Raw genomic sequence first — 24,452 nt, forward strand, 5'->3', positions numbered from 1 at the left:
AAGATAAACACATACTGTATTTCTGACAGTAGAGATGATGAGGAAAATGAGGGGGGAAAAACAACCACCACCACCACCATGAAACCCCCGTCATTAGAGTAAGTATAGTATTTATAAGAACGGTTGTAAAATTAAGGCTGAAGACTAGAATAAGCACCTGGTGACTTCTTTGGATTGCAGCATTTCCAAATTAGTGGGTTTTACTTTTAAAAGCTGAACCATAAGCAGAGTACAAGGTGTAGTTTTCTTAATTGCTCAGTGTTGGCCCAACCGTGCTGAGCACTTTGGAGAACCTCAGCATGCTCCTGCAAGCTAAATGTGAGCTGCTCTGCTTGGAATTGGCTTGGCTTTTTTTTTTTCCTTTCTACTTGGCTATTTTTTAATTCCCGATTTTAGATTTGCTTTATTGCCTCCCATTTTGATATCCTGTCCTGTGACTGGAAGATTTTTAAAAAGAGTTTGAATATTAAAGCAAAAAATAAGTAACATGAGTGAAAAGAGACCTGAGTACTGTTTCATGTGTTTATTCAGAGTTTGGTAGATTTTTAAGGTCAGTTATTTCTGACACAGTTATTGTTACATCATTGATGGTGTTTTTATTAATAACCAAGGCCTAGAAACCCCTTGTGACTTCAAATCTAGGGCAGTATTTCATTTTATATTACCTAAGCACGTTTTGTTTGTCCCTGCAGGGGGTTCTTTGGATGTTTATAGAAAAATTCCAGAACATGTACTTGGAAGAATAGCAGTAGCTGTAAGTACTTTCTTCTTTTTGTCTTTCAGTTTTTGATGGTGCGCGTAACGTGTCTCTGATGAAAGCATACATGTGTCCCTTGTAATATGGACCAGTCCTCTTAACTGCCTTTATTTACCTTTTGAGTCCTTCTGTTCTCTGTGGTTCCTTTAAGAAGTGATTCAGTGATTTTTGCATTGCTAGAAATGCAGTAGCTGTGATTGAAAACTCAGAATCCAGACCAACCAAAAAAAAGAATAAAAAGGAAAAAGTTCTGTGTTTTGCTGGAGCTGAACACAGGGTCAATGACCAACGTCTTAGTGGATCTCACAAGGGAGAGAGATACTGCTAAACAATTGCTAAATATAAGGAATACTTTGATAACTTAAGCAGTTTAAAGCGTAACAAAGTTATTCTATCATGTGCCATTTAATTAAGTGCTGGGTTTTCACATTCATTATACATCAAGCTGACAATTTAAATCCTTTAATCCAACACAGGCAGCTATTTAGTCTCTGTTCATTGTAATTCACAGCTCTACTTTCTCTTAATTTGTGTGGCCTGCCCAGGGTGATGAACATCCTTCTCTGATGCGCTTTCCTCTAAGTAGCTTCAAATCTGCTCATTATATAACCTAGCAGTTTCTTATGGAATTTGAATGCTTTTCACCTTTAGTTCAGAGTAAAAAACGTTTCATCTCTTCTTCCTCATATTCCTGACGCGAAGTAGTATGTGTATAGTCCAAAAATACTGGGATGGACCTTCAAGCATTTTCTCAGATGCTTCTTCCTTCTCCTTTTCCGTATCTCCTTTCACATTGTGTATTTGATGCACCCACAATAACTTACCTTAACATTTCCTTATGTGCTTTTGTCTCTTCCCCATCCTTCCTAACCCACCTGGCTTGGTATTCTGCAGATGTTCTCTTCCAATTTTTCACTTATCCATAATGATGGTGCTTCAGCCCCATCTTTTATGTCTTGATATATATATATTTCTTTTGTTCACCCGCAGGGTCATCTCTTAACAAATCTGTTAGTTAGTGAGCGTGACTCCCTGACATGGACGGTGCACCGATACTTCACTTTTTCTAGTTATTTTATTTGCTGCTTTAGCAACCTGTACCCGTGCCCAGTGTGGTGCAGGGGTCAGCAAAGAGGTGAAAAAAAGAGGGTTTTTTCTGTAATTTATCAGTGGCAGCAGGAGTGGCTCCATTAAGTCTGCACACGTGGCCGTCCTGTGTCTTGGTGGCTGATGTTCCAGTTGCTCATTTGGTGGTCAGGACACCTTTTTGCTGAGTCCTGTACACAGACCCATAATCCCCACGCTGAACAGCTTGCGAAGATTTCCCAAAGCCTAGAGGATTTCTGTTCGTGTGCCGATAAGAAGGAGAACATCAAACAAAAGCTAGAGCTTGTACTCAGGGGTTCTGTGGACAAAATCTGGAGTTTCCATAGTGTCTCTTTTTTTCCAACCTGTATGTTTTCTTTCTACCTTGTACACCATGTACACAGAGTCATTTGTCTTTTATTCTCTTGAGAGAATATACAACGCATTAGTCTGTTGAAGCTGCTTAATAATATGTGTGACCTGCACATCTGTTAATTAGAATACCCTTGTGTTATATTTGTAGAAGGCTTTAAGTGAAACCATTTCCAGAGGAAAAATATGCTGGCACATATAGATGTTTAGCAACATCTCAGTCATTCCCCTTGCTCCAACCAGATTATTTTCTTGCTTCTTTTCTTGTTCTACAAATTTAATTATTGTGAATAGTAGTGGACTGACAACCCTTAAAAATTGTTCTACTCTCAGCAACAAGCACAAAAGGTGAAGGAAATTCCAGATACATTTGCTCAGTTAAACACGGAGTTGTGCTTGAGGTCGTTTCCCTGCACTCTTTGATCTCAGGTTTGGGGCTGAACTCCTCAAGACACATCGCTGTCCTGACCACCCTGTCTCTCTGTAGCCAAAAGGACAGCATGATGTCGGTGCTGGTTTCTCGTTTCCTTGAAATTCTGGTCTAAATACCAGTGCACTGCTTGGGGGGCATGTACAGTATTTGCTTTCTCATCTGCTCCCCTCCCAATTAGATTTTGGAGTTTTGTCTCCTGAAACAAACATTTTCTGATGATGGCAACTGCCATGGTATTTTTTCTGATGTGAACCCTTATCTGCTGAGAATTAGACTGGATATCCAAGCCATGTAGAATATGTGTAGCCCATACACCATAGCGTTCTTTAGCATTCTTGTTATTCATTTCCCATTGAAGAAGTGGTCACTGTTAATTGCAATGGACAATCAGCTTTCAAGCTGAAATAGCAGAAATATATTGCCAAGTGCGATACTCTTCTCTCTTAGTTGTTTTTTTGAGGAGCAAAGGGTGAGGCCGAGGTTTGAGGCTGAAAGGCAGAATGCTGGAAATAAAGCAAGGCAGTGAAAATAAATCCTTAAAGGAGGAAAGTGTTTGCCAGAGCTTGGGGAGAAGCACTGTTTATTTGGGGACATGATAAAGGGGGAAGAGAGAGGTAGAATCTGCTGAGACTTGAGTCACCAAGAAATGGGAGGGATCTCTGACTTGATCGTAAAATTCATCCCGCTTGCCTGTATGAGACAGTGTCAACGAGAAGGGGAGATCTCTCTTCTTCCTTGTATTCTTTATTTGTGTGAATCGCTGGTGTGCTTTCCCACAGGAAGAGTCTCGGGAACCCCAAAGTGATGTTGTGGGCCCTCCTGGTTTCCCCCTGATGCGGGCTGGTTTGGGTCTGCTGCTGGAAAGCCTGTTCTCCCTTTGCTTGCCGCTTCACACATTTATTTTCACTTCAATTTCTGAAGCAGTGACATTGTGCACTGTATTTTGAGTGCTAATGTTGATTGAAGTTCTCCCTGAAAGGATGTGCACTTGAACTGTCAAGAGAGTGAGTGATTGACAGCAGCTGGAAGTACTTTTTGTGTCAAGGCTTTGTCAAGTCATTGTTGTACAACCCACTTTACTGAATACCAATAATTCCTGCTAGAGGTTCAGTCAAAAGATACTCTGTTCCAGCACCCTTTTAGAATAATATTTAATACTTAAAGAGTCCTTCCCTAATAGGCAAATGTAAGGGAAGTGAATAAGGGTACTTTGCACTAGGTTGGTCCATTCGGGGGGCTCCTGTGCACATATTTGCAGCCCAGGATCAAGGGAAAATACTCTTTTCATTCCTTTGTACACTCGGGCTGAGAGAAACTGAATGTGAGAGTTTGTTTAATACTGTGTCTTTTATAACTGCTTATTCAGCACATGTTCCATAATAAAGATGCTTAATAACTCACAGCTGTTGATTCTATTTTCTGTAGGAATTGTTTCCTTTTTTCTACAAATACAAACTTTAAAATAAATGAGATCATTTTAAATGGTTTTAAAGATTTTAAATAGTCTAAATATATGTTGAATAACCAAAGCAGCTCACTGTTCTCAAAATCACTTTCACCATTGGAGGAAGCCTGAAATGTTGCACCCCCTTTATTTATTTTTGCATCAATACTACTTCTTTTTTTTTTTTCCTTATTTCAAAATGCTGTGTAAGTAGAATTCCCCTGTTTTGCTCTTTGAAAGGCTAACGTGAACAAGGCCACAGCGCCGGGCATGCAGAATTTGACTAAGGCCTTTTGTTACAGGTAATTACCATCTGAGGCCACGCAATAGCTGGGGCTGGAGTGTGAGGTGAACACTGAGGAATTGCCACCTGAAGTCATTTACTAGGGATCCAGAATCATTATTTGCTGTACAAAAGAGATTCAGATTCCACTGACATCGAGTTTTGGTTACAGAATAAATTTTAATATTAGTTTCTAATCCAATAGGAAGGCTGAAAATCATTATGCTGTCTGTTTTGAGGCTGCATAATATTTTTAGCACTTCTGCTTGATCACTGCAGCAGAAGAAATTTCATTTCGGTCCACTTGGACAATGAAAAGAATGTAATTGTTTTGTCTGAAAAACTCTTACAACTTTGCAAACGTCAAAAATGTTTTATTGTTCTGGAGATGCACAAAGAGAGTGTCTCAGGAAAATGAATGGAATGTCATCTCATAGGTGAGAACTTGGTAAAAAATATTTGCTCTGTTAAAAAAGCTGCCTGAGACAGCAGGGATGGTTTGGATAAACAGTCAGCAGTAGTAGAATTAGGTTTGTAGAATCTTGTTAGTTCTCTGGGCTTGTGAAAGTAGTAAATCCAGGGGAAAAATTACTATATTAAAAATGCAAGAAGTATTGGGGTTTAATTACTTTACAGAAACAAAACCTGCAGAGAGGATAACTTGTGACACCCAACTGCTCTCTTAGGGAGCTGGCTGAATGAAGTTGGCTCGTTTAATTTGGCGTTATTATAATCAGGTTGTATATAGACAATAAATGGAGTGGCGGTTGGATCCAGTGATGATCTTGTTGGCCCTGAAAGAGCCATATGTACATATTCTATGTAGGGAAGTGTCAGGGTTGTTGGTTTGGGAAATACACCCGCACGTCCTACAAATTTTCATTAAAATACATCTCATGCATAAAACACTCCAGTGTAGTGCTGGAGTAACAGGGGTTTGAGTTTGGTTTTAACAGCATAGGGAGTGGAAGGAGCAAACTCAGGAAGAGCAGGTCAAAGTCTGCCCCAGATCTTAGCATTTAGGGATCCCAATTGTATTTTCTGGGGCAGTGAGGCATAGTAAGATTTGTGTTTGTCCAAGATGAGCGATATGAAGAATGAGACAATATATACAGTTCAAGAAGAAGTGATCTGCATGTGCATTGAGTAAGTAAAAGCATGAGAAATAAAGGAGGAAAAAGTACAGGTGCACCAAATGGAAAAAAGGGGAAAGGGAGGATGAAGTGCAAGAGCCTATTAGCGATTTTGTTAATTTCTGGCCTTTAATTTCACCGGGTTGCTTTTATTGCAAGAAGAAAAATCATTACACACTTTGCCTTTCATGATTTTTAACACTCCAGCGAAGATAGGTAAATTAAAAATGCACTGAAATGCCTAAAGGGATTCAGTTTAAGTTCAGCTGACTTCAGTGTCCAGACGTGGGAAGGAGTTTATTCGTGTGTTCTTAGAGAACCTGTTGCCGTTCAGTCTGCAGCCCGTTTGCCTCAGCTGCTGTGGGTCTCGCAGTCCTTTGGAACGGATGCTGTGTCACCCTTTTCATGGCCCTGGCTCCGTTCTTCACTGGAACTCGTGTCTCTAATGGCTCGCGCCAGCTGAGACCTGTCTTGTTTCTTACCAGGAATCTTTAATACGTGTTGTTGCGTTTTCTTTTCAATTCAGGTTGTGAAAGGCCTCACCTATTTATGGAGTCTGAAGATTTTACACAGAGGTGAGTAACAGATGGTTTCTGTTCTCCAATGAAATACCATATTATTTGATTTTAACAACACTTTCTAGAGAGGCAGTAGACCATACTAACATCTGGTTTGATTCCAGTGGAGTACCACGGAATGACTCTTATTCATTAGCCTTGCAGATTTTCTGATAAAATATTATTACTGCTGTTCTCTTTTATTGCCCTCCTTCCTCCTCTACAAAGAAAAGACTAATGAGATAAATGAATTTTATAGAGATTTAGATGCTTAGGGTTGCAAACAGGTGCCCAGTGCAAAAATCAGCAAGGAAAATCAGATGTTTGACTAGCATTGAAAACAGAAGATACATGATGAGTTTTCGTAGGTACTTCAGAAATCTCACGTGACAGCCACAAGCATTGCTAGAGTCTCACATCTCTAAAACTGTGGCCAACTGTCATGGTCATGAATAACCAAAGAAACTATAAACATGCTTGGATATAAGCCATTTGGGGATTTTGCTGTTCATTCTCCTTCCTGAAGCTAAGCTGTATTTTTAAAAAACTCCTTTATATCTTGCTTTTTAATGCTGTTACATTTTGTTTAAAAAATTGTGGTAATTTAATTCAGATATTTTAGAACTTTGATAGACAATGTCAGTTCTGGAAACAGTGGAAGATGCTGTTTAAAGAACAAAGCAGCCCTTCCCCCTAGACCCACCCCCCCAAAAAAAAAAAAAAAAAAAAAAAAAGAGAAACTCATTACATTTATAATGTTTGTAAAGTGTCTGAAACTAAGTGCTCTGGTTCCTAATGTTGCTAACAATAGTGTTTAATTTAACCCATCTGCTCGCCCAGCCCGTGTGCGCGGTTGGAGTGTGCAGTAACCGACAGCACTTGGGATTGAAAGAGAAGTGTAAAGTAGAGAGACATGTGGGAAATTTTAAGTTGCAAACCAAATAGGTAAAACGGTTTCTTTTGGAGTGGCTGAAGAGTCGTTGCGGGGCTCTCGCAGGGCGATGAGAAGTGCCTGGGTTTGGAGCTCGGTGTCCTGGTGTGATGGGCGCAGGGAGTCAGGCACCTCTGGAGAGTCATCCAGACGTCTGTACAGGGATGAAGAAACTTAATAGGAAATGCTAATGACCAGCAGGTATTGAGGCCCTGCCCCTCCCTGGAGCTTGGGCTCAGACTATCCTGAGGCTTTTGTGGACAGTTTGTAGTAGAGGAGGAGATGGCCCAGCAAGCAGCAGGACGTCAGCTTCAGGTCCTCCTTGGTCTCACAGCATTTCTATCCTGCGAGATCCAGGGACCAGAGGAGGCCAGCAGGATCATCAGAAGGCTGGAACAGCTCTGCTGGGAGGACAGGCTGAGAGAGCTGGGGTGTTCAGCTGGAGAAGGGAAGCTCCAGGGAGACCTCAGCACAGCCTTTCTGTACTTAAAAGGGACTGTTAAGAAAGATGGGGACAGACTTTTGAGCAGGACCTGTTGTGATAGGACGAGTGATGGTTTTAAACTAAAGGAGGGGAGATTCAGGCTGGACATGAAGAAGAAATTGTTGCCCCTGAGGGTGGTGAGAGCCTGGCCCAGGTTGCCCAGAGAGGTGGTGGATGAACCATCCCTGGAGACATCCCAGGCCAGGCTGGACGGGGCTCTGAGCAACCTGAGCTGGTGAAGATGTCCCTGCTCATGGCAGGGGTGGCACTGGGGGAGCTGGGAAGGTCCCTTCAGCACAAACCATCTGTGATTCTGTGTGAGAATACAGGCTCTCCTGCATGGCAGAAAGAAGGCTGTGGCCAGAAGAGTGAGTAGAGATCAATTAAGGACCTGGCTTTGTTACCCCCAATTAGAGGGGGAGTGAAATTCTAAGGCTGCTGGTATATGTGACCCCAGGCTGTCACCAGATTAAAATAACAGAAATAACCTGGAATCCATTACCAACTCAATGCAGGTTACCAAGGAGGCTTCATTTCTGATGATGGTTTCACCTATTAGCTTGAATGCTGCCAGATGCAGAGATTTATCAGCTCCATCCACTCTCAGCAAGAGGTTGAGCAGTCTCGATGCCAGAGCTGCCACAGAGATTGGCAGAGTAAATATGAAAGAAAAAGCAGCTGGAGCATCTGTAGCTCAGTATCGCTCTGTAGAGGCTGCACAGTCATTGCCATACTTTTATAACACTCAAAAAGAAAAAATATTTGAATTTTTTTTCATTTTTAATTTTTTCATTAAATATTTTGGCCACCTACTGAATGGAATTCGGAGGGAGCATCGTGGTCAGGCATAAGTACTAGAACCGTAACATTTCATTTTTCTTCTGCTGTAAACTTAGAGCCTGGGTCTGATTTTTGCTTTACTAGTAAAACACGATCTCCCCTTCTGTATGGGTTTCATTGCCTTGATTGAAGAGCAGCTCCCAGTTTCTGATGAATTATGTGTGGTCCTCGTTGTGGTCTAAAGAAAAGCGCAGAAACTGGTTTGTCATCACACTTGAGATTTTTCTGGCCTTGGTCTGTTGCTGGATTGACCAAGGTGAGAACATGCAAAATGCCACGGAGGGGATAACATTCCAGCATCCTGCAGAGCTTCCTCAGGGGGTTGGTTTTCAATATTGCTCTGGACCCATTTTTAAGATACGGAAAATGTGTGTGTGCTTCTATATCTCAAAAATGGGTGCAGAGTAATGCAACGCCAGGAAGATGCTTGTTTCTCAAAGTGATCTTCAGCTGCCTACTGCTTTCCATGCATCAGAGGGAAATGAAATTTACCCCTGACTTCCTCGCTCTATGACAGACCATGCAGGGAGCTCACCTGGGCTCAAAAGTCAAGAATTTGGTGATAACGGAGGCAGAGAAGCAATCATGGTGAAGCAGCTGGATAAGGCAGCACAGCAAACGTTGGTTTGTGACTAAAGCACGGATTAAAGCAAAAGAAACAAACAATGAGCAAAGTCTTTTATTCCAGATCAGACATTTCAGCAAATATTACAGCTTAACTTCAAAACAAACCTGGCAACTAATGAGGTGATAGCCGTGCATATTAATAAACCCAAAGCTGGAGTCGTAGGCATCACACCCACATCAAACGTAAACATAAGATTAACACCTCCAGCACTTCTTTGGAAGATGTGAGAATGTCCCAATGATAAGTGTGCTCTTTTCCCCAGAGGATAAGAAGTAGAAATGGAAGGGTAATGAGAAATTAACTTAGATTTAAAGCAGAATTAGCAATTAAGCAAGTCTAATCATGTACAAAGTCAAAGTTTGTATAAAGACAAACCAAAATCTGTTAAGTTCAAGAATAAGTATAGACCATATGCATTTTATTTGGTATGTTTTTCTCTGTTCACACCTCCTTCTTAATAGAAATGTATGAAATAAATGTTACCCGCTTGTGTTTAATTGTACTCATCTGTATTTGTGTACTGGGGGCCAGTATATATTGCGCGTTTTGGGGACCTTGGTTCCTGCTTGGGTTTTAAATTTGTGTCAGAGTTTTGCAGGTGTTTTGCGGTTTGCGATGTGCAAGGTTGACTAGAGTTGGTCATCTGGAGACTTTCCTGGACTGGCTGGTGGTTGCGTGGCTGCCGGTGGCAGGAGGGAGGTTTGTGCATCGCTCAGATGGTCTCTTTCTTTTTTTCGTGTGATTTTTCTATATGAAGATATTAAAATCCTCTTTGTTTTGACATAGGCTGGTTGTTAGGGACAGACACCTGTGCAATATGGGCGAGGAGCGTTCCCGTCATCCCAGCAGGAACTTTGCCGAGGATTTTACCAAATATTTCCAGAGCAGCATATTTTACTTCCCCCCTCTGCTGTTTTAGCTTTGTGAGCATTAATCAGAATGAGTGCTACATATAATGAAGCGCAAACAAAAATACTAGGGGGTGTGTGTGTACATGTACATACATACCTACATGTGTTTGTATGTATAGCTAAATGCATATAGGCACACACATGGACAACTTAGACTTATTTATAATCAAATCATTATATGTATAGTATATATTTTATAATAATTAAAATAATTATTTATAATAAATTATAATAATAAAATAAAAATAATCACATCCTCTGCAAAAAGCATGCTGATGAGGTCGTTATGGCAAGCAAATATTTTCATTCTTCCAGCACCTTCTCTTTAACGGTAATGTTCTGCGAGCTGTCTGCAGCTAAAATTGTGCTTTCCTATCTCTTGGCTCCCTTGAACCTGGCATATTGTGGTTTTATATTTTTAAAAGACAGAAAAAGTCAAGAGACAGCTTTTAAAAATCTATTTGGTTGGGGTTCCCCCCCCCATCATTAATCTGTTTGCTTTTCAATAAAGCAAGATGATTGAAACATTTGGTGTTCAAAAAGCTGAACCTCTGACAATTCTGTTTACTGATAAGTAAGAGCTTGGAGGTCCCATTTATTTGCAGAGAGGTGAAACAACTTAGGCAGATAGATCACAAAGAGGACTTGTTCATCCTTTATAATGATGCTTCATAGAAATCATTTGTATTAAGCAAGCACTGGTAATGGGAGCATAATGACCCCTTTTGGCTCTTGTTTAAATTCTTTCACTTCTAAACAGTAATATTAATCACAAGCAGATGGTGCAGAACATTATTTATGCACATTTGTTTTCCAAAACAAAACAAAAAAATGTTTAACCCATTAACTGAAGCGGTTTATGAAACAAAAAGGCTAATTTACTGATTGGGTGATTTTTCTCCCCACTTTCAATATATTCTGTGAAGTGACAGTTTTGTCCAGAACTGTCACTTCCTTTTTGTCTTGAAGAAACCAACCCAACCGTTGGAATTCATGGCAAATATTTGCTTATATCCCCCATTTGTAGTATTATTTAAATTCTGCTGCAAGGACAAGAGAGTATTTGTTCCAAGCAGCTTGCTCAGTAGAGTCCCCAACCTGCACTGTTTTCCCTTCCTTCACGTGCTAATTGCCAATTTGCTTTTTTTCTTTTAGGATTTTTATTTTCTTAAAGTTTTTGTTTGTGGAAGGATTTCCGGATCAAGCCACCCTTAATGAACAACAGATGCTTTTTAAATTATACTGACTTACTGTCCCGCCCCACATGGTGGCAGGGAAGGGGAGGGGGGGCTGTGGACCCTGGTGGCACAAGGTGGTGGCTCTTCCTTGGTGGGACACGGGACAAACATGACGTGGTGTTTCCTCTGGTGGGTCGTGTGAAGGGAACAAGGGCTTGTGGGCTGCACGTGGAGAACATTCCGCCTCTTCCTTCGAATCACAACATGGTTGAATACTTACAGAAAAAAAATTTGGCTGCAGGGATGTTGCCTCATCATCCCTTTCCATGAGGTCGTGTGTTTCATGCTTCCATCTTCCCTCTGCCTTCCCAGACCATTCAGAGAGAAAGGATTTTTGTTTTGTTAAAAAATAATGCCTCATCCCACAAACCTATTTGCAGCCATACTGCACCACAATTTTTCTCTTGTCCATTTGCTTATTAATTATATTAATTATGTTTATTACATCCTTTACTTTTAGAAGCAAGGGGCTCTTGTGATACTGCAGTTTTCTTTTCAAAGCGTTAGTACCGTAAACAGCTGGATTCATGGTGCAAAATGTCTGTATTTTTTGTACGTGTCGTGTCATCTCCTGTTTAGTTCGTTACAATTCAGTGCAAGCCTGGTAACGAGGTAGCTCTGTCAGCTGCCATATTTTTAGAAAGAAGGTTAAACAGGATTAACTGCCCAACGTGCTGTTCGTCTCGGGATTCAGGCTGGAGCCTGCGGGTGCTCTCAGCACGGCTGGGGAGATTTGGCCAAGTCACTCGGCACTGAATGGGACCGTCCTGCCTCGCAGGTTGTCACCAGCAAATATCTGAGTCTTCCTGAAGTTGTTTTCAGAAAACATATTCCTAAAATATCATTGGGAAGTGGATGGGAGATTTTGTGACTGCATTGGTTGCTCTGTAGCAATGTTCTGTCTCATGATTTCAGGCAGGAGAATAGGTAAAAATCCATCAAAATACAGCATGCTGATTGAATTCCTAAAGATGAAATGGAGATTACGATACACAAACAGAGTCTGTTGATGCTGTAATGTGATGGAAACACTTGTGACTGGTTTTTCTTTTGGTTGTGGGGGAAATTGTGAAACATACTAGCGGTATCGATACCTAACTTAAAAGCTACAGATCCGCATAAGCTATATAATGTACTACTGAATGTTCCCCTTCTTTAAACTGGATTTTTAGCTCAAATATAGGAAAGCGTTTAATCAGCTTGTTAATTGAGGTTATACATTTCTACATTACAGAGACAAATTAAGCAAGCTACTGTGGTACCAGAAAACATCTGCTAAACAAAGGCAAACTTAATGATAAACAAAATTAGGTTCTCTTCTAGTTGGGTTTCATCCATCTGCACCCAACTAGTGTTCACTTTTAAAGAAGGCAAAGCTACAAGCTATTGCTTTTAATCCATTTTGACAGAAGAAAGCAGTGATTAGGCAAAGCCAGTGTGCTCTAATCTCCCCACGTTTAAGCCAGGCCATACCGTGCACGTTCTGTTTCCCAACTGGCATCCCTGGAACAGAACGATGCTCAATGTTTCCTCCGCCACAGTCAGGCTGGATGTTCAGCAGTTCATTCACACATCAATTTTTAAAGTACGCGACTTCTTTTGACATCGGAGGGGGTCGGCATTAAGGTCTTTGCAACAACAATCTGGCTTTATGATGTACATTGATGTTTAATTTGCTGGAGCAGGATTAGTAATAGTTTTAAGACATTGCTGGCAGTTAATTTCTGTAAAAGCTCTAAAACTGTGAGATAGGAGCAGGTTTATGCAGTAGAAGCCATGGAGGTGGAAGCTGGTAGAAAAATAATGTGCACAGGAGCAAAACTGCAGAAGGATCCTTGTAGCAGAAGGATGCTCGGGTGCCTATACGTTTGTGTTTTATCTGTGTTCCTATATACAGGTGTTTGCATGGGAAACATATTTGTAATTTTTATAGAATATTAAATTGTGCTCTTGTTGCTGCACGGAATGAAGCGCAGGCTGTTGGAGAAGAGGGAGCAGGGTTAATTGCAGTGTCAGAATACAAAGTCGCAGGGCTGGGATGAACCATACAAGGTCAGCCCGGCTGTCCCTTGGCGCTGAAACAGGCTTCACGGTTTGCACTGTTGCTTTTGCCTTGTTCCTAAATTGTCCGGTGACAGAGTTTGTTCCCTCTCTGTCATTTCCAGTCCATGCCATATTCTGCAGATCTGCAGATCCTTTTCTGCGGCCCCGCTCCAGCCTACACTCCAGGCAGTTGTCTAATCCTATACTTATGCAGTCAGTTAATCCCTTTCTGAATGTAGTGCTTCTCCTTGTCCCTGTTGAATTTAATCTGATTTTTTCCGTCTGATTTTTGAATTTGTCCAGAATTTTTGAATTCTGGGTCCCATCCTTCACTGCACTTGCTCTCCCTCCCAGATTGGTGTCACCTGCAGATTTGAACTCGAAAATCTTAAGGGTCTTTTCCAACCTAAATGTTTCTATGATCTAATAACATGGATTATCAGTATGTGAGAGATACGGTTAAAATACCGTCTGTGCTACTGACTGTTCCAAACCAGAGGTTGCGTTTGAAATAAGTCTTTGAAGTATTTCCTATTACAATCTTATCATGCCAATATCCGTAATGATATCTGTATATACGACAGATAATATAGATTAAATCCAGTTTTGTTCCTTTAACAGATGTGAAGCCGTCAAACATGCTGGTGAACACGCGAGGCCAGGTGAAGCTGTGCGACTTTGGGGTCAGCACGCAGGTAATTCCCCCATTAAATATCTGCCCGCTCTCCTTGGAATGCCAGAAATCACCTGGCTGCCAGACAGACCCCCCCAGCCAGTCCCTTCTGCTGGGACAGCCCTATTCATTTGGAATCTCTGGGCGACTTTTCTTCATCTCAATATGATTGTTCATTGTTTAATGACAGTAAAAACTGCTGATATTGTAATTACTACTTACGAATAGCAAACTTCATTGATATGCAGCTTTGATATGAAAGCGCTTTGGCCAGACAAAAGGGAGGGCAGAACGAGAGATGTGTCTGGGGAGCCCAACTGGCCCACAATAAAAATTAATATTGGGAGTAACAATAGTGGTGGGCTTTTACAATGTGCAGCACAAATTTTAATTAATTTCCATTTTGGGCCTCCCTGGAGAACTTCTGTGAGAGTGACCCATGAGCTTGCTGTGATGTTGATTTGAATTTCAGCACCTTTCCTCTCAGCCAAACATGAGGCCCAAAGAGAAGGTCAACCTCGTATTATAACTTGTCAGAGGCTGTTGTCCCTCCAGCGTAGGATGCATTAGCGCTCGTTGCATTCAAGTGATGAATGTGGCTTTATTCACATCTCGAGCCAGCTGACTGAAAAATGAGTGTGCTCAATCCGACTTCAAATTGACTTTATATATCAGACTAGTTTGGGGTACTAAAGCCATAAGCATCCTGTTTAACAGAATTGTTTAAGGTTATCTGCCATAAACTGTAACGCAGCGCTTGTTTAAATTGGAACTCTCATTCCGAACAAAGGAGAGATTTAATCATTTTTAATGCCTTTGCAGATAAATTTGTTCCCTCTTACATAATTTTTAGTTGATTTATAGGAATGATGATTGTAGGTTAAATGAGGAATAATTGCCCATTTTATTTCCACATTATCTTTATATTGTTCTAACAGACTGTTTTGTCTGATAGCTGGTGAATTCTATAGCCAAGACGTATGTTGGAACAAATGCTTATATGGCGGTAAGTGGATTTATGCAGGAATAACATTTAAATAAGAAGTATTTGTTGACGGTCTCGTTTTGTGTAATGCAGGATATGTTCTAAATCAATTCTCGAACTTTGCGTTTCCCCATACCCAGCATTAGCTGTGTCTTAATTGTGTGTGCCATAAAAAAATCTCTCTTTTACCAGCTCACAAACTTGTTTCCGATCTGTGCTCCCCCACCAGCCCCACGATGCCTCTCTGGGTGTTTCCCACGTGAAGCTGCCATGGAAATTTGAAGCTAAAAATATTTCCACTAATAATATTAGGGCATTTTATTGCATATTGTATGATGTCCATTGCCATACATGTCAAGTTACCAGTACATTTCACTCTTCTACAGAGATTTTGGTCAGAATGCTTGTTATGATGAGACTAGTTTTGTCCTTTTCCTGTACGTTAAAAGCTCAGTTCTCATGGTTTTTAGATCAAAGTAATGCGTTGCTGAAGAGGTGTTGTTGGGAGGAGGGCGGAAGGGATGTGGGGTTTGGTTTTAGCGGTTCGAGCTGACCTGACATCCAGCATGTGGTGGTCGTGTCATCGAGATTAATATGGTGACATGAGCCAGCCTGAAAGTCAACTGCAAAAGTTAGATTGTATTTTCTATTAGATCCATTTGATTCATTTTAATTCTCCATTTAACAGATGTGAAAACTCGAATGTTTCAGTCTAGAGTGGTATATTAACTGTCGTCTTTTATTTTTGGCCATTAAAATTATTTGAGCAAACTACTTATGTTGCGACATTAATGAGGAAGTAATAAGTGTTCAGCTTGTTTTTTAAAAAAATAGTGGAAACAATACAAAGTGGTTGATACTTGTATTTTTCAAACCTCGGAAAATAGGAAAGAGAAATCCATGACCTTTAATCGCTTTCAGGTATTTTTTCTTACTTTCTTGTATGAAAAAAGCAGACCAGGGTGTCCATTTATTTGCTAAGTGCTTTTCTAGTCAAGGTGTCCTCATTATGTGGCTTCTGAAACACTCATGTCACCATCTTAGGAAGACTTGGGCTATCCTGTGTCATCAGAATATTATGTGCAGAAAAATGGTTTTTTTTTAAAAAAAAAACCAACATATGATCTTCTGTATTGTCACTTTAGCTGGTAAGCCTAGTGATTTCTATGCCTCCATTGTCTAAAAGAACTGGAATATTGTGATTCAAACAAATAAACAGCTTCAAATTAATCAACTTTTCCAACTCAGCTGTTAGTGTATAGTGGTATAAGCGGGTCTGAGAGTTATATTGTATTACGCTTTTAGTGTATAAATCAAGATTATTGTTCTCTTTTGCAGGTGTACATTAAATAAATTACATTTTTTCTTATTGTTTGTAGGTGAATGTGATGCATTCATCCATTAATTGAAAAAGAGAAATTTAAGCTAAAATGTACTTGATCTGATTTCTTGTGTTAAAACTGTTTTGCTTGCTGAATGAGTCATTTGTTGTCATCAAATTTATAGCCTGGTCATCAAAAAACAGTGAAGGTCATAAGCTTTGGTTTGTCTGTCTATTTGGCAGACGGTGAGTGAATTTGAAGTCATTCAAAAAATAAGGTTTCTGTTTAAAATAAGCAAGAAAGTGTTTTGATTGAGAAATTAAAATTTCCAACAAAAATGCATTTTCCGTAAAACCATGTTATCACCACTTTATACAGAAAAAAAAGCTTTTGGATGAAGAAAGTAACCAGTTGTAGCAATTTTTAAGAGGAAATAACTTGGAGCTGTGTATCCTTAGGATGATGTCTGTGTTGCACACTGTGTGCACGTGTTATTCTTATTTTCATATTCTTTCCCATACTCTTTAAATTCACATGTCTAGGCTTTTTGTTTAAACGTGAAAATTATTTACTCTCAACTATGTGAATACATAATTTCTAAATAGAAGTTGCTGTTTAAAGCTTGAGCTGTTATAGCAGAAAACAATTTAATGTTGCTCAGTTTGAATTATGCATCTGATTTGGCGGCTCAGGCAAGACCAGGGTCTCATCTACACTCAAAAAAATCATCTTGCCGTGGGTGCGGTGTTGCCAATAACAAAACCTGCTTGGCCAGCGTAGTCAATACTCTTTTAATTTATTATATAAAGGCAGATGTACCAGTCCATGTACATATTTGGCTGCACATCTGCACCTTTGTAAGGGTCTTTGTCAGCACAAAAGGATGCTTAAAGCTCGTATGATGATGATGATGTTGCAAAAATTTCTAAGAAATACTGACCTAGGCTAACTACCCTTAATGAAGGCTTGCCTTAACGAACTTAAATAAAAAATAAATAAGATTTTTGGGTCGCTCTTCAGCTCAAAATAAATGAGGCTCAGTCAAAAAGATTTTGTTCCAGTGGGTTTTTTTAGGTTCTGGCAGTTGTGGATGGTTCTCCTTAAAGATAACGTGGGCAGCGCTGGGTTTTTTACTTAACATTCATGCTGCGATAAAAGCTCTTGACCTGGGATTAGCAGTGCAGGGTAAACGTCTGAAAACACATTGGACTGGCACTAATTTGGGCGTTTGTTTTCTAAAAAAGGTCTCTAGATTATTAAAGACTAAAAATAGAGCCAGCGCTTTGTGGGTGGTTGGGCTAGACAGGTGCATTAGCAGCACAGTGGGGAGAGAAGTCTCATGGAGCCTTTTATTGTTACATTTCATGCTGTACTTGACCTTGGAAATGCTTAAATTGTAGCTTTCAAGTAAAAACTAGCAGTTATATTTTACAGCATTCTATTTCATGAGGCATTAAACTTGCTATTAATAGTTTGGAGCCAAGTCTTTTTTTTCTATAGGTCAAAAATGAAATTAAAAGGTGTATAAAATAAAATTACTGGCATGTGACTTCATTGATTCTCTTGGCTTCAATAACTTGGCTTTTTAAACCAGACTTATTCCTCAACCCCTTAGCTTACCATCAGGAGTGTGTTTTCTTGCCGTGCCCGGCTTTAGCAGTAAACGTACGTACCGCTGGATTCACACAGCTTGACCTTGTGCTTTGCTGCACGCATACGAGCCGCTGGCTTTTTTGTTGGAGAAACCAGCCCAAACACAAATGCCAAGGCCGATTTTGCAGGGTGCGCAGCGATGCACGGCGGCGAGTCCGAGCACAACCGAGTCCTTTACTCTCGCAGAAGAGGCAGAAATAAATAAGTAAGGCGCGTTTGTAGAGTGAAATTGCTCTCTGCCCACTTAGCTGGCAAGCTTTAACCTTCTTTGTGTTTTCTCAGTTGATTTGTTTGCCCTGGGCTAACTTTTGTGGAATAAGTACGTACCTGTGTTTGTTTGGCTCAAGATGTTTCCTTCCGTCTCTTTGCAGCCTGAGCGGATTTCGGGAGAACAGTATGGAATTCATTCGGATGTTTGGAGTCTGGGCATTTCCTTCATGGAGGTATGCAAATATCATTTCCATATGCACATTGCAGTACAGAATCAGATGAAACCTACCATCAAAATATTTTAATATAATCTTTGAATGCTCTTTTATACATGCATGCTCTTAACTATTCCTGAATTTATGGGCTGTATTTAGAATGAGTTTGTTCTTAGTGCCTTCAGTTTGGTTGAAGAGCCTCTGTACAAACCATGTAACAGTTTAAAACCCTCTGATAAAACTCAATATGTGAGTAAGAAGTAGGATCTGGTACTTGGATGCCTCTGCGTCCTGTCAGCACCTCTGAACTGGAGATGACAGTGTTTCAGTTTTGCATCTTCACAGGCCAGGACAGTAGACTATTATCAGGATTAAAATACCATTTATGCAGATTGAAAGTTTGAGCTGGTTAATGGCCTCGCAAAATCTTTGCAGAAATATTTGCACGATGGTACGAGTCTCTCCCTGTGGGATTAAATAAAATGTTTGAATTTCAGTGTTCACAAGTGCTTTTAGAAAGATTTCTTACAAACATAGTTTCACACAAGAGAGAGTCTTATCAAAATGAAGCAGATGAAAGAGAATGTTCTCTTAAGTGCAGTCAGTCGGGAGAAGCGATGCTTTCTGCAGGTTTAACCAGAACAAGGTCTGGTTTGATTCAGGAAATAGGTTATTTTTTTGTGAGTTCATCAGATGTTTTAAGAAACATACATTTCAATGATTGTTTATAGGAGAGGTAGTCTAGCATGTGTAACTTGAGGAGAAACGTCTGTGTTATGAGAAAGTCTAGACTGGTAAAATCAGCTGTGTCTTGGTCTGCTCTGCAGAAGGGACAGGTAGCTCTGGTCTGGTGGTGACCACGTGTGGTGGCCTGGGCTGGCCACAAAGAAGTGACCGACAGTCAGAAACCCTTGTAGCCTTGACAGCTCAAGCAATAAGGTCTGAGGAAACTTCTCCAACTCAAGGACAGTCCCGTGAAAGAACTTTCCTCCCGCTTGGAGCAGTTTTTTCTTCCTATAAGAACAGTTTGTTCAAACCACCGATGACTTTTGTCATGGTTCTTGCACAGCCTGGTGAAAGTGTGGTGTGATTAACCGAAAAATATAGGTGCCTTTTCCTTCTGGTAAATATCAGATCATTAAGGTGAAACTGAATATAACTGTTGGTGAAGTGCAACTGATATTTTTAGCAAAAATTGGTGCTGGCCCTCTGCGTCTAGGCAAATTTCACATTTTGTAGCCTGAAAATTAACCGAGACTGATGTTTTGTTTTCGAACAATAAATTCCTTACCAAATCAGTTTTAAGCAAAATTAAAATATTTAATGCTGAATCATTGCATTCGGATCTTGTAAATCTTTTCCAGAGTCTGACTAAAGCTGACTCTGAATTACAAAATGACACACTTCAACGTGTCACAGGGAATGCAGTTCACTGGATCTGTTTTACTGCAAATTTTAATGGTTTGTGATGCTGAAGAGCCCTCACAATTTTACGAGAGATACTTAACATACTCACACACTCTGTGAATGAATCTGTCCAATAAAGGGCTAAAACAAGATTGTATTACACTAAGACTTGACTGTGGTGTTCTGAATCGCGTGGAACAGGGTGATTATAGATGCAGAAGTCCTATAGAGCAAGCATTTGCTGGTTCTTTTGAATAAAAAAATGTGTTTTGATGTGCAGCAGCAATCCAGTGATTTACCATGTTGAACGAGATATTTGGAGTTTAGTTTAGGACTATTAGTAGGTAACTTGTCCGGTCATTAATTTGATTTGAAGGATGAATTTCGCATTATATTAACCAACATCAGAAAAACTCCTTTCATTTGAATTTGCTTTCCTCTTTTAAACCTTCTCAACTTTTTTTTTCCTCTCTCACTTTCCAACAGTGTCTTCTGAACCAGATGTACAAAAAAACCAATTTGGTTCTGTGTGCTTTGTTAATTGGTATGTCATCTGGTCCTCCGGTACCTCTCTTCAACATGATTGCTGTTTTATTGAAGTGGTTTGAGTGATGTGTTAAATGAAAGCAGGGACAGTGGCTTAGAAAAATGTCTTGAAAAAGGTGAAGAAGAGGCTCAAAGAGCCACGCAAGGTCACTGTCATTAAAGTAACACTGTATTGACATGGGGATTGGTAGTGGAGACACCCAGGCTCTTGTTGATGGAACTTGTTAAAAAGGGAAGTCAGCATTTGCTGTAGGATTTTAAAATAATCTCCGCTTCGCAGTGTCATTCTCCAGTCCCCACAACTTCAAGCTCACACAGTTATGACATGTTAATTTAAAAGAAATGGCACATTGGAGCTGAATTAGCAAGGGCTGCCCTGACGTATGATAATATAAAATAGCAGCTAAGTAAATGTTCTCATTTTCTTTAATATTCTTCTGAGCCTTTAAAATGTCTTGGATTTCTTTGCTGCAAAGCTCAACTGTTACTTTTGAAGGTTAAGAAAACTGTCCCAAAAAACTTGCTGGCAGGGTGTGAAAAGTATTAGTTGTATGTACCACGTAAGTTTTGAGACATGATGAACATTCTCGTTCCTTTTGAAGTAAGAGGTGACTGAGTGTGCTAAGCCTTCCCTTTGCCAAAAATAAAAAAATAAATGAAAATAATAGCAACAAAAAAAAAAGAATAAATGCTTTTCTTATTATTATTTTTTTGGGGAATTTGCATTTCTTTCTTCAGGATTTTCTGAAGTGAATTAAATTTAATACATAATCTGTAAAACTGCTTAAAAGTGTTTCATCACAAATACTGCGTGTGTTTTCATGAAGTTCTTAGATGTTTTATTTAAGCACTCTTGGGTTGACAGAGCAAGTTCCATCCAAACCAGTGGCATTGCTGTCACTACACTGAAGACTGTGTCAGCATTTTCATTATAAAAAACATTTTTTCAGGGGTTTATAGCTCAGTCATAAAATACACTCCAGGTTGATGGGTCTCAGTCTGGGTGCTGTGTGTGCTCTGTAACCGGTTCAGTCTCTCTCCAAGATAAATGACATTGCCCAATATTTGTTGTTACTCTCCAACGTGACTCAGATCATAGAATCATTTTGGTTGGGAAGGACCCTCAAGGTCATCGAGTTCAACTGTTAATCCTGCCTTGCATGGCTGCTATCCAGAAGGGAACTTCAAAGCATCCAGAATGAGATAACATACATCTTGTTGGTTTTTAGTAGGCAGTGTTCTTGTCCAGTGGTCCCTTTTGGTGGAGATGTTTGAGGAGCAGGCAGGCCTACGGCTGAGACAATAAGCTGGGTGAGAAGTATGGAGTCTTGGACTCTTCATCACACTTGGGCTGGGAGCACAGATGGAGGTGGAAGAAGAGCTCACTCAGAGCATGAAGGGAAAGAGAAGGAACATGTTTGAAGAGGGTGCTGGAGGAAAGCAGCTCTGAAGATGGTTTTCTTAGCACTTCCATCTTTAATATGTAGAGACTCACATACATATAATCTGGTCAAGAAGAGGACATTTCAGAAGAATTCTAAGAAGTCTAAAATATGTGATCAGTCACATATCATCAGCTTTGAAGTGATAATGGTTCAAGACCAAGATTGCTAGATTTCCAAGTTTCATCTGCTGCAGGATTTCACTTATGTGTAGACTTAATGATTGGTCTTTCATCAATTTTATACCCTTATGTAAACAACAACAGGTAGACAGAAGTGGAGGGGAAACCTGAGACCCGAAGCTTGGTGGTCCAGTATAGTTTCCATAGCGGCACTGGAGACTTGGTGAAGGTTTGGTAGAAAGGGGGTACAGTCATGATGGGGCAATGTCAGTGAATGCTGGCCGCAGACATGGACCGTGCAGTGACTTGCAGTGGCAAAAGCTACACTGAGTAGAGGCAGGAGAATTATTAATTAAAATAACCCTTTAGAAGATGTCAAGGATCAAGCTTAAAAGGGAAATGAGAATTTGCATTTAATCTCCATGCAGAGCAGGAGTCTTGATACTGCAACAAAATACTTGGCTGCAGTGAGGTGTCTCTGATCAAGTGCTAGTTCTTACTGGATTTGTCCTTGCCTTTTGGGAGCTTGGAATGAGCAGAATTTCATTTTGCGTGTTTAAACTGGGGACACTGGGAAAGGCCTTGCTGTGGTGCTGCTGGTGGGGCCATTGGGAACGGCTCGTAGCAGACGGCACAAGGTCATCATTAAGCAAATATGTGAAAAGCACGATTTTGCTATTCCTACAGAATTCAAGAAGTTCTTCAATTAATGCGTTTGACAGATCCAGGCACATTTCAGTAGATGGAGTAGTACGTGTCTTAATCTTTTTTTTTTTTCTTACTGAATTCCAGCCTTCTCTAAACCAATTAAAAAAAGGCTCACTTCTGTACCCAGCCATCTAATAGCCAACAATGCTTGGATGTGATGGGTGTTTACTTTGTCACTGCAAATCACTCTAAATAATACTAGTATTAGAGAAAACTTAAACTAAGTCTGTCTGAAAATGCTGGATTACCGTCTCTGTGGGCTGATGTTCCCTCTGCCGACAGCAGGGCCTGGGGCAGCACTGGTTTCTGTGGCCCCAGCCCTTGGCCAAACCCTTCCTGAAAAGCAACCAGCTTTATGGAGAAAATGTTTCATTTCTGGCCTTTTTCTTGTTTCATGAAGTAGAGCTGAGAGCAGACTCAGGCCTTGAGCCCTCGGGCCTTGCAGCTTGGCCCACTGATCATTGTGTAGGTGTGACTATTTGGTAACAGACATCTTTCGTTCAGGATTGAGGAAAGCAAGAACATTAAAAGCACTCTCTTTTTGCAGTGATCTGCCCCTGTTACTGTGTATTTTTAAGGGCTATAGTAGCGTGATGTTTGTGACTGGTATAGACAAATCCTTGCAGGCTTCACTCAGCCTTTGAGAGTCGCTGTGACACAGAATTTGGCTCAGTAACTTGAATTGTTCTTATCATAGAGTATCTTTGTAGTTTTAATCATTCTGTATGGAGTTATGCATTTCAGAAGCTTGTTCTTAGGAAAAATATGGCCTAGTTTGTAGGAGTTTTTTTGGCTTTTTTTGGTTTTCCCCTTGAGCTATTTCGAGCAATTTCTCCAAGCAGCGGCCATTAGCTCTGGTTCCTCATCTGCCATCTTCAGCGGCCACCAGGATGAAGGCAGACAATGTCCAGCCACACCGCGATCCTCGTGGCAGTGGAATTAGAAGTAAAGGTACCAGCGCCTGAGGGCTGGGTCATGAATTAATAATTGCCGTGTGGTGGGGGAGGCCCGTCAGAATAGCTGAAAACGGGGCAGTTGCCTCGCAGAACGCTATCAATCACTCAGTGACCATAACTTCCAGTAATTAGTGTATTTTATGGGCCTTTGCTTCAGTGACTCGGAAGCACATATGCTCCACTCACAGCTAAACTTAGCCGGAGTAATATTCCAGGATGATTTATCCGCTTGCTGCACTGGGATATAACCCTATATTAGGTGAAGATTGTGAACTAAGCTGCAATAAAGTGTAAGTTTAGGTACAGTTTGCACGGGTTGAGACCTCAATGTATCATGTTTCTCAGCAATTGCTCTTAGGCCACTGCGGGCAACCTGTATGGCAGTGAAATAAATAATAGAGTTCTCTACCTGGGTAGATAGATGAGTGGACAATTAAGGGATAACGTCAGCTGTCATGTATTCATAATAAATAGCATTATGTGATATAGATTAATGCCCTTATTCTTATATTAGGTAGCATAGTTGTTTCTACTTCTAAAAGTCAAATGTTTAGCAATGTTTGTCAGTTGAGTTTGCCTTTCCGCATTATTTAATCGGTTTGTGAAGGCAGATGAGCTGGAGAACAGCCCTGCTGCTGCGCTGAAGCTGAGCCACGTTTCCACCAGCACAACAGAATTTAACACTTTTTTCTTTTAGGTATTGAATCTAAATCCAGCAGACAGATAAGCAGGAAGCCTCCTCAAACAAGTAGTCTTATTAGTCTTTATGGACCATTTGTGTGAATTTTGCACCTGACAATTTCCCTAGATTAGCCCTGAAAGGCCCTTATCCCACCTTTTTCCCTTTAGAAAAGGCACCATTATTCTGAGCAGCACCTTTGAAGACGTAGCGGTAAAAGCCTGGTAATATAAGGGGTTTGTGGCGAGGAAGAAATGTGCAATTTAATCCTGATTGTCTGCAGTCTTTAGTTTGCAGTGCATTTACTATAGTTCATATTTAAAAGAAGTCGAAGTGAAACTAATTATCTTTAATTAAGGTGAATTAGGCTTTGATTTTTAATATATTTTATGTA

The 24,452-nt window shown here is 40.3% G+C and overlaps 1 protein-coding gene across 2 annotated transcripts in view; it reads left to right on the forward strand.

Moving 5' to 3' along the window:
* Window positions 1-24,452, forward strand: part of MAP2K5 (mitogen-activated protein kinase kinase 5) — a 126,095-nt gene that overhangs the window by 50,172 nt on the left and 51,471 nt on the right. For both annotated transcript variants that reach the window (XM_082061454.1, XM_082061453.1), the window contains exons 12-16: window positions 693-754; window positions 6,035-6,083; window positions 13,762-13,835; window positions 14,769-14,819; window positions 18,145-18,216. In XM_082061454.1, coding sequence (XP_081917580.1) covers window positions 693-754; window positions 6,035-6,083; window positions 13,762-13,835; window positions 14,769-14,819; window positions 18,145-18,216 — 308 coding nt within the window. The remainder of the gene's footprint in view (window positions 1-692; window positions 755-6,034; window positions 6,084-13,761; window positions 13,836-14,768; window positions 14,820-18,144; window positions 18,217-24,452) is intronic.

This window comes from Streptopelia decaocto (assembly GCF_964273445.1).
Source record: "Streptopelia decaocto genome assembly, chromosome: 9".
NCBI classification, from domain to species: domain Eukaryota; kingdom Metazoa; phylum Chordata; class Aves; order Columbiformes; family Columbidae; genus Streptopelia; species Streptopelia decaocto.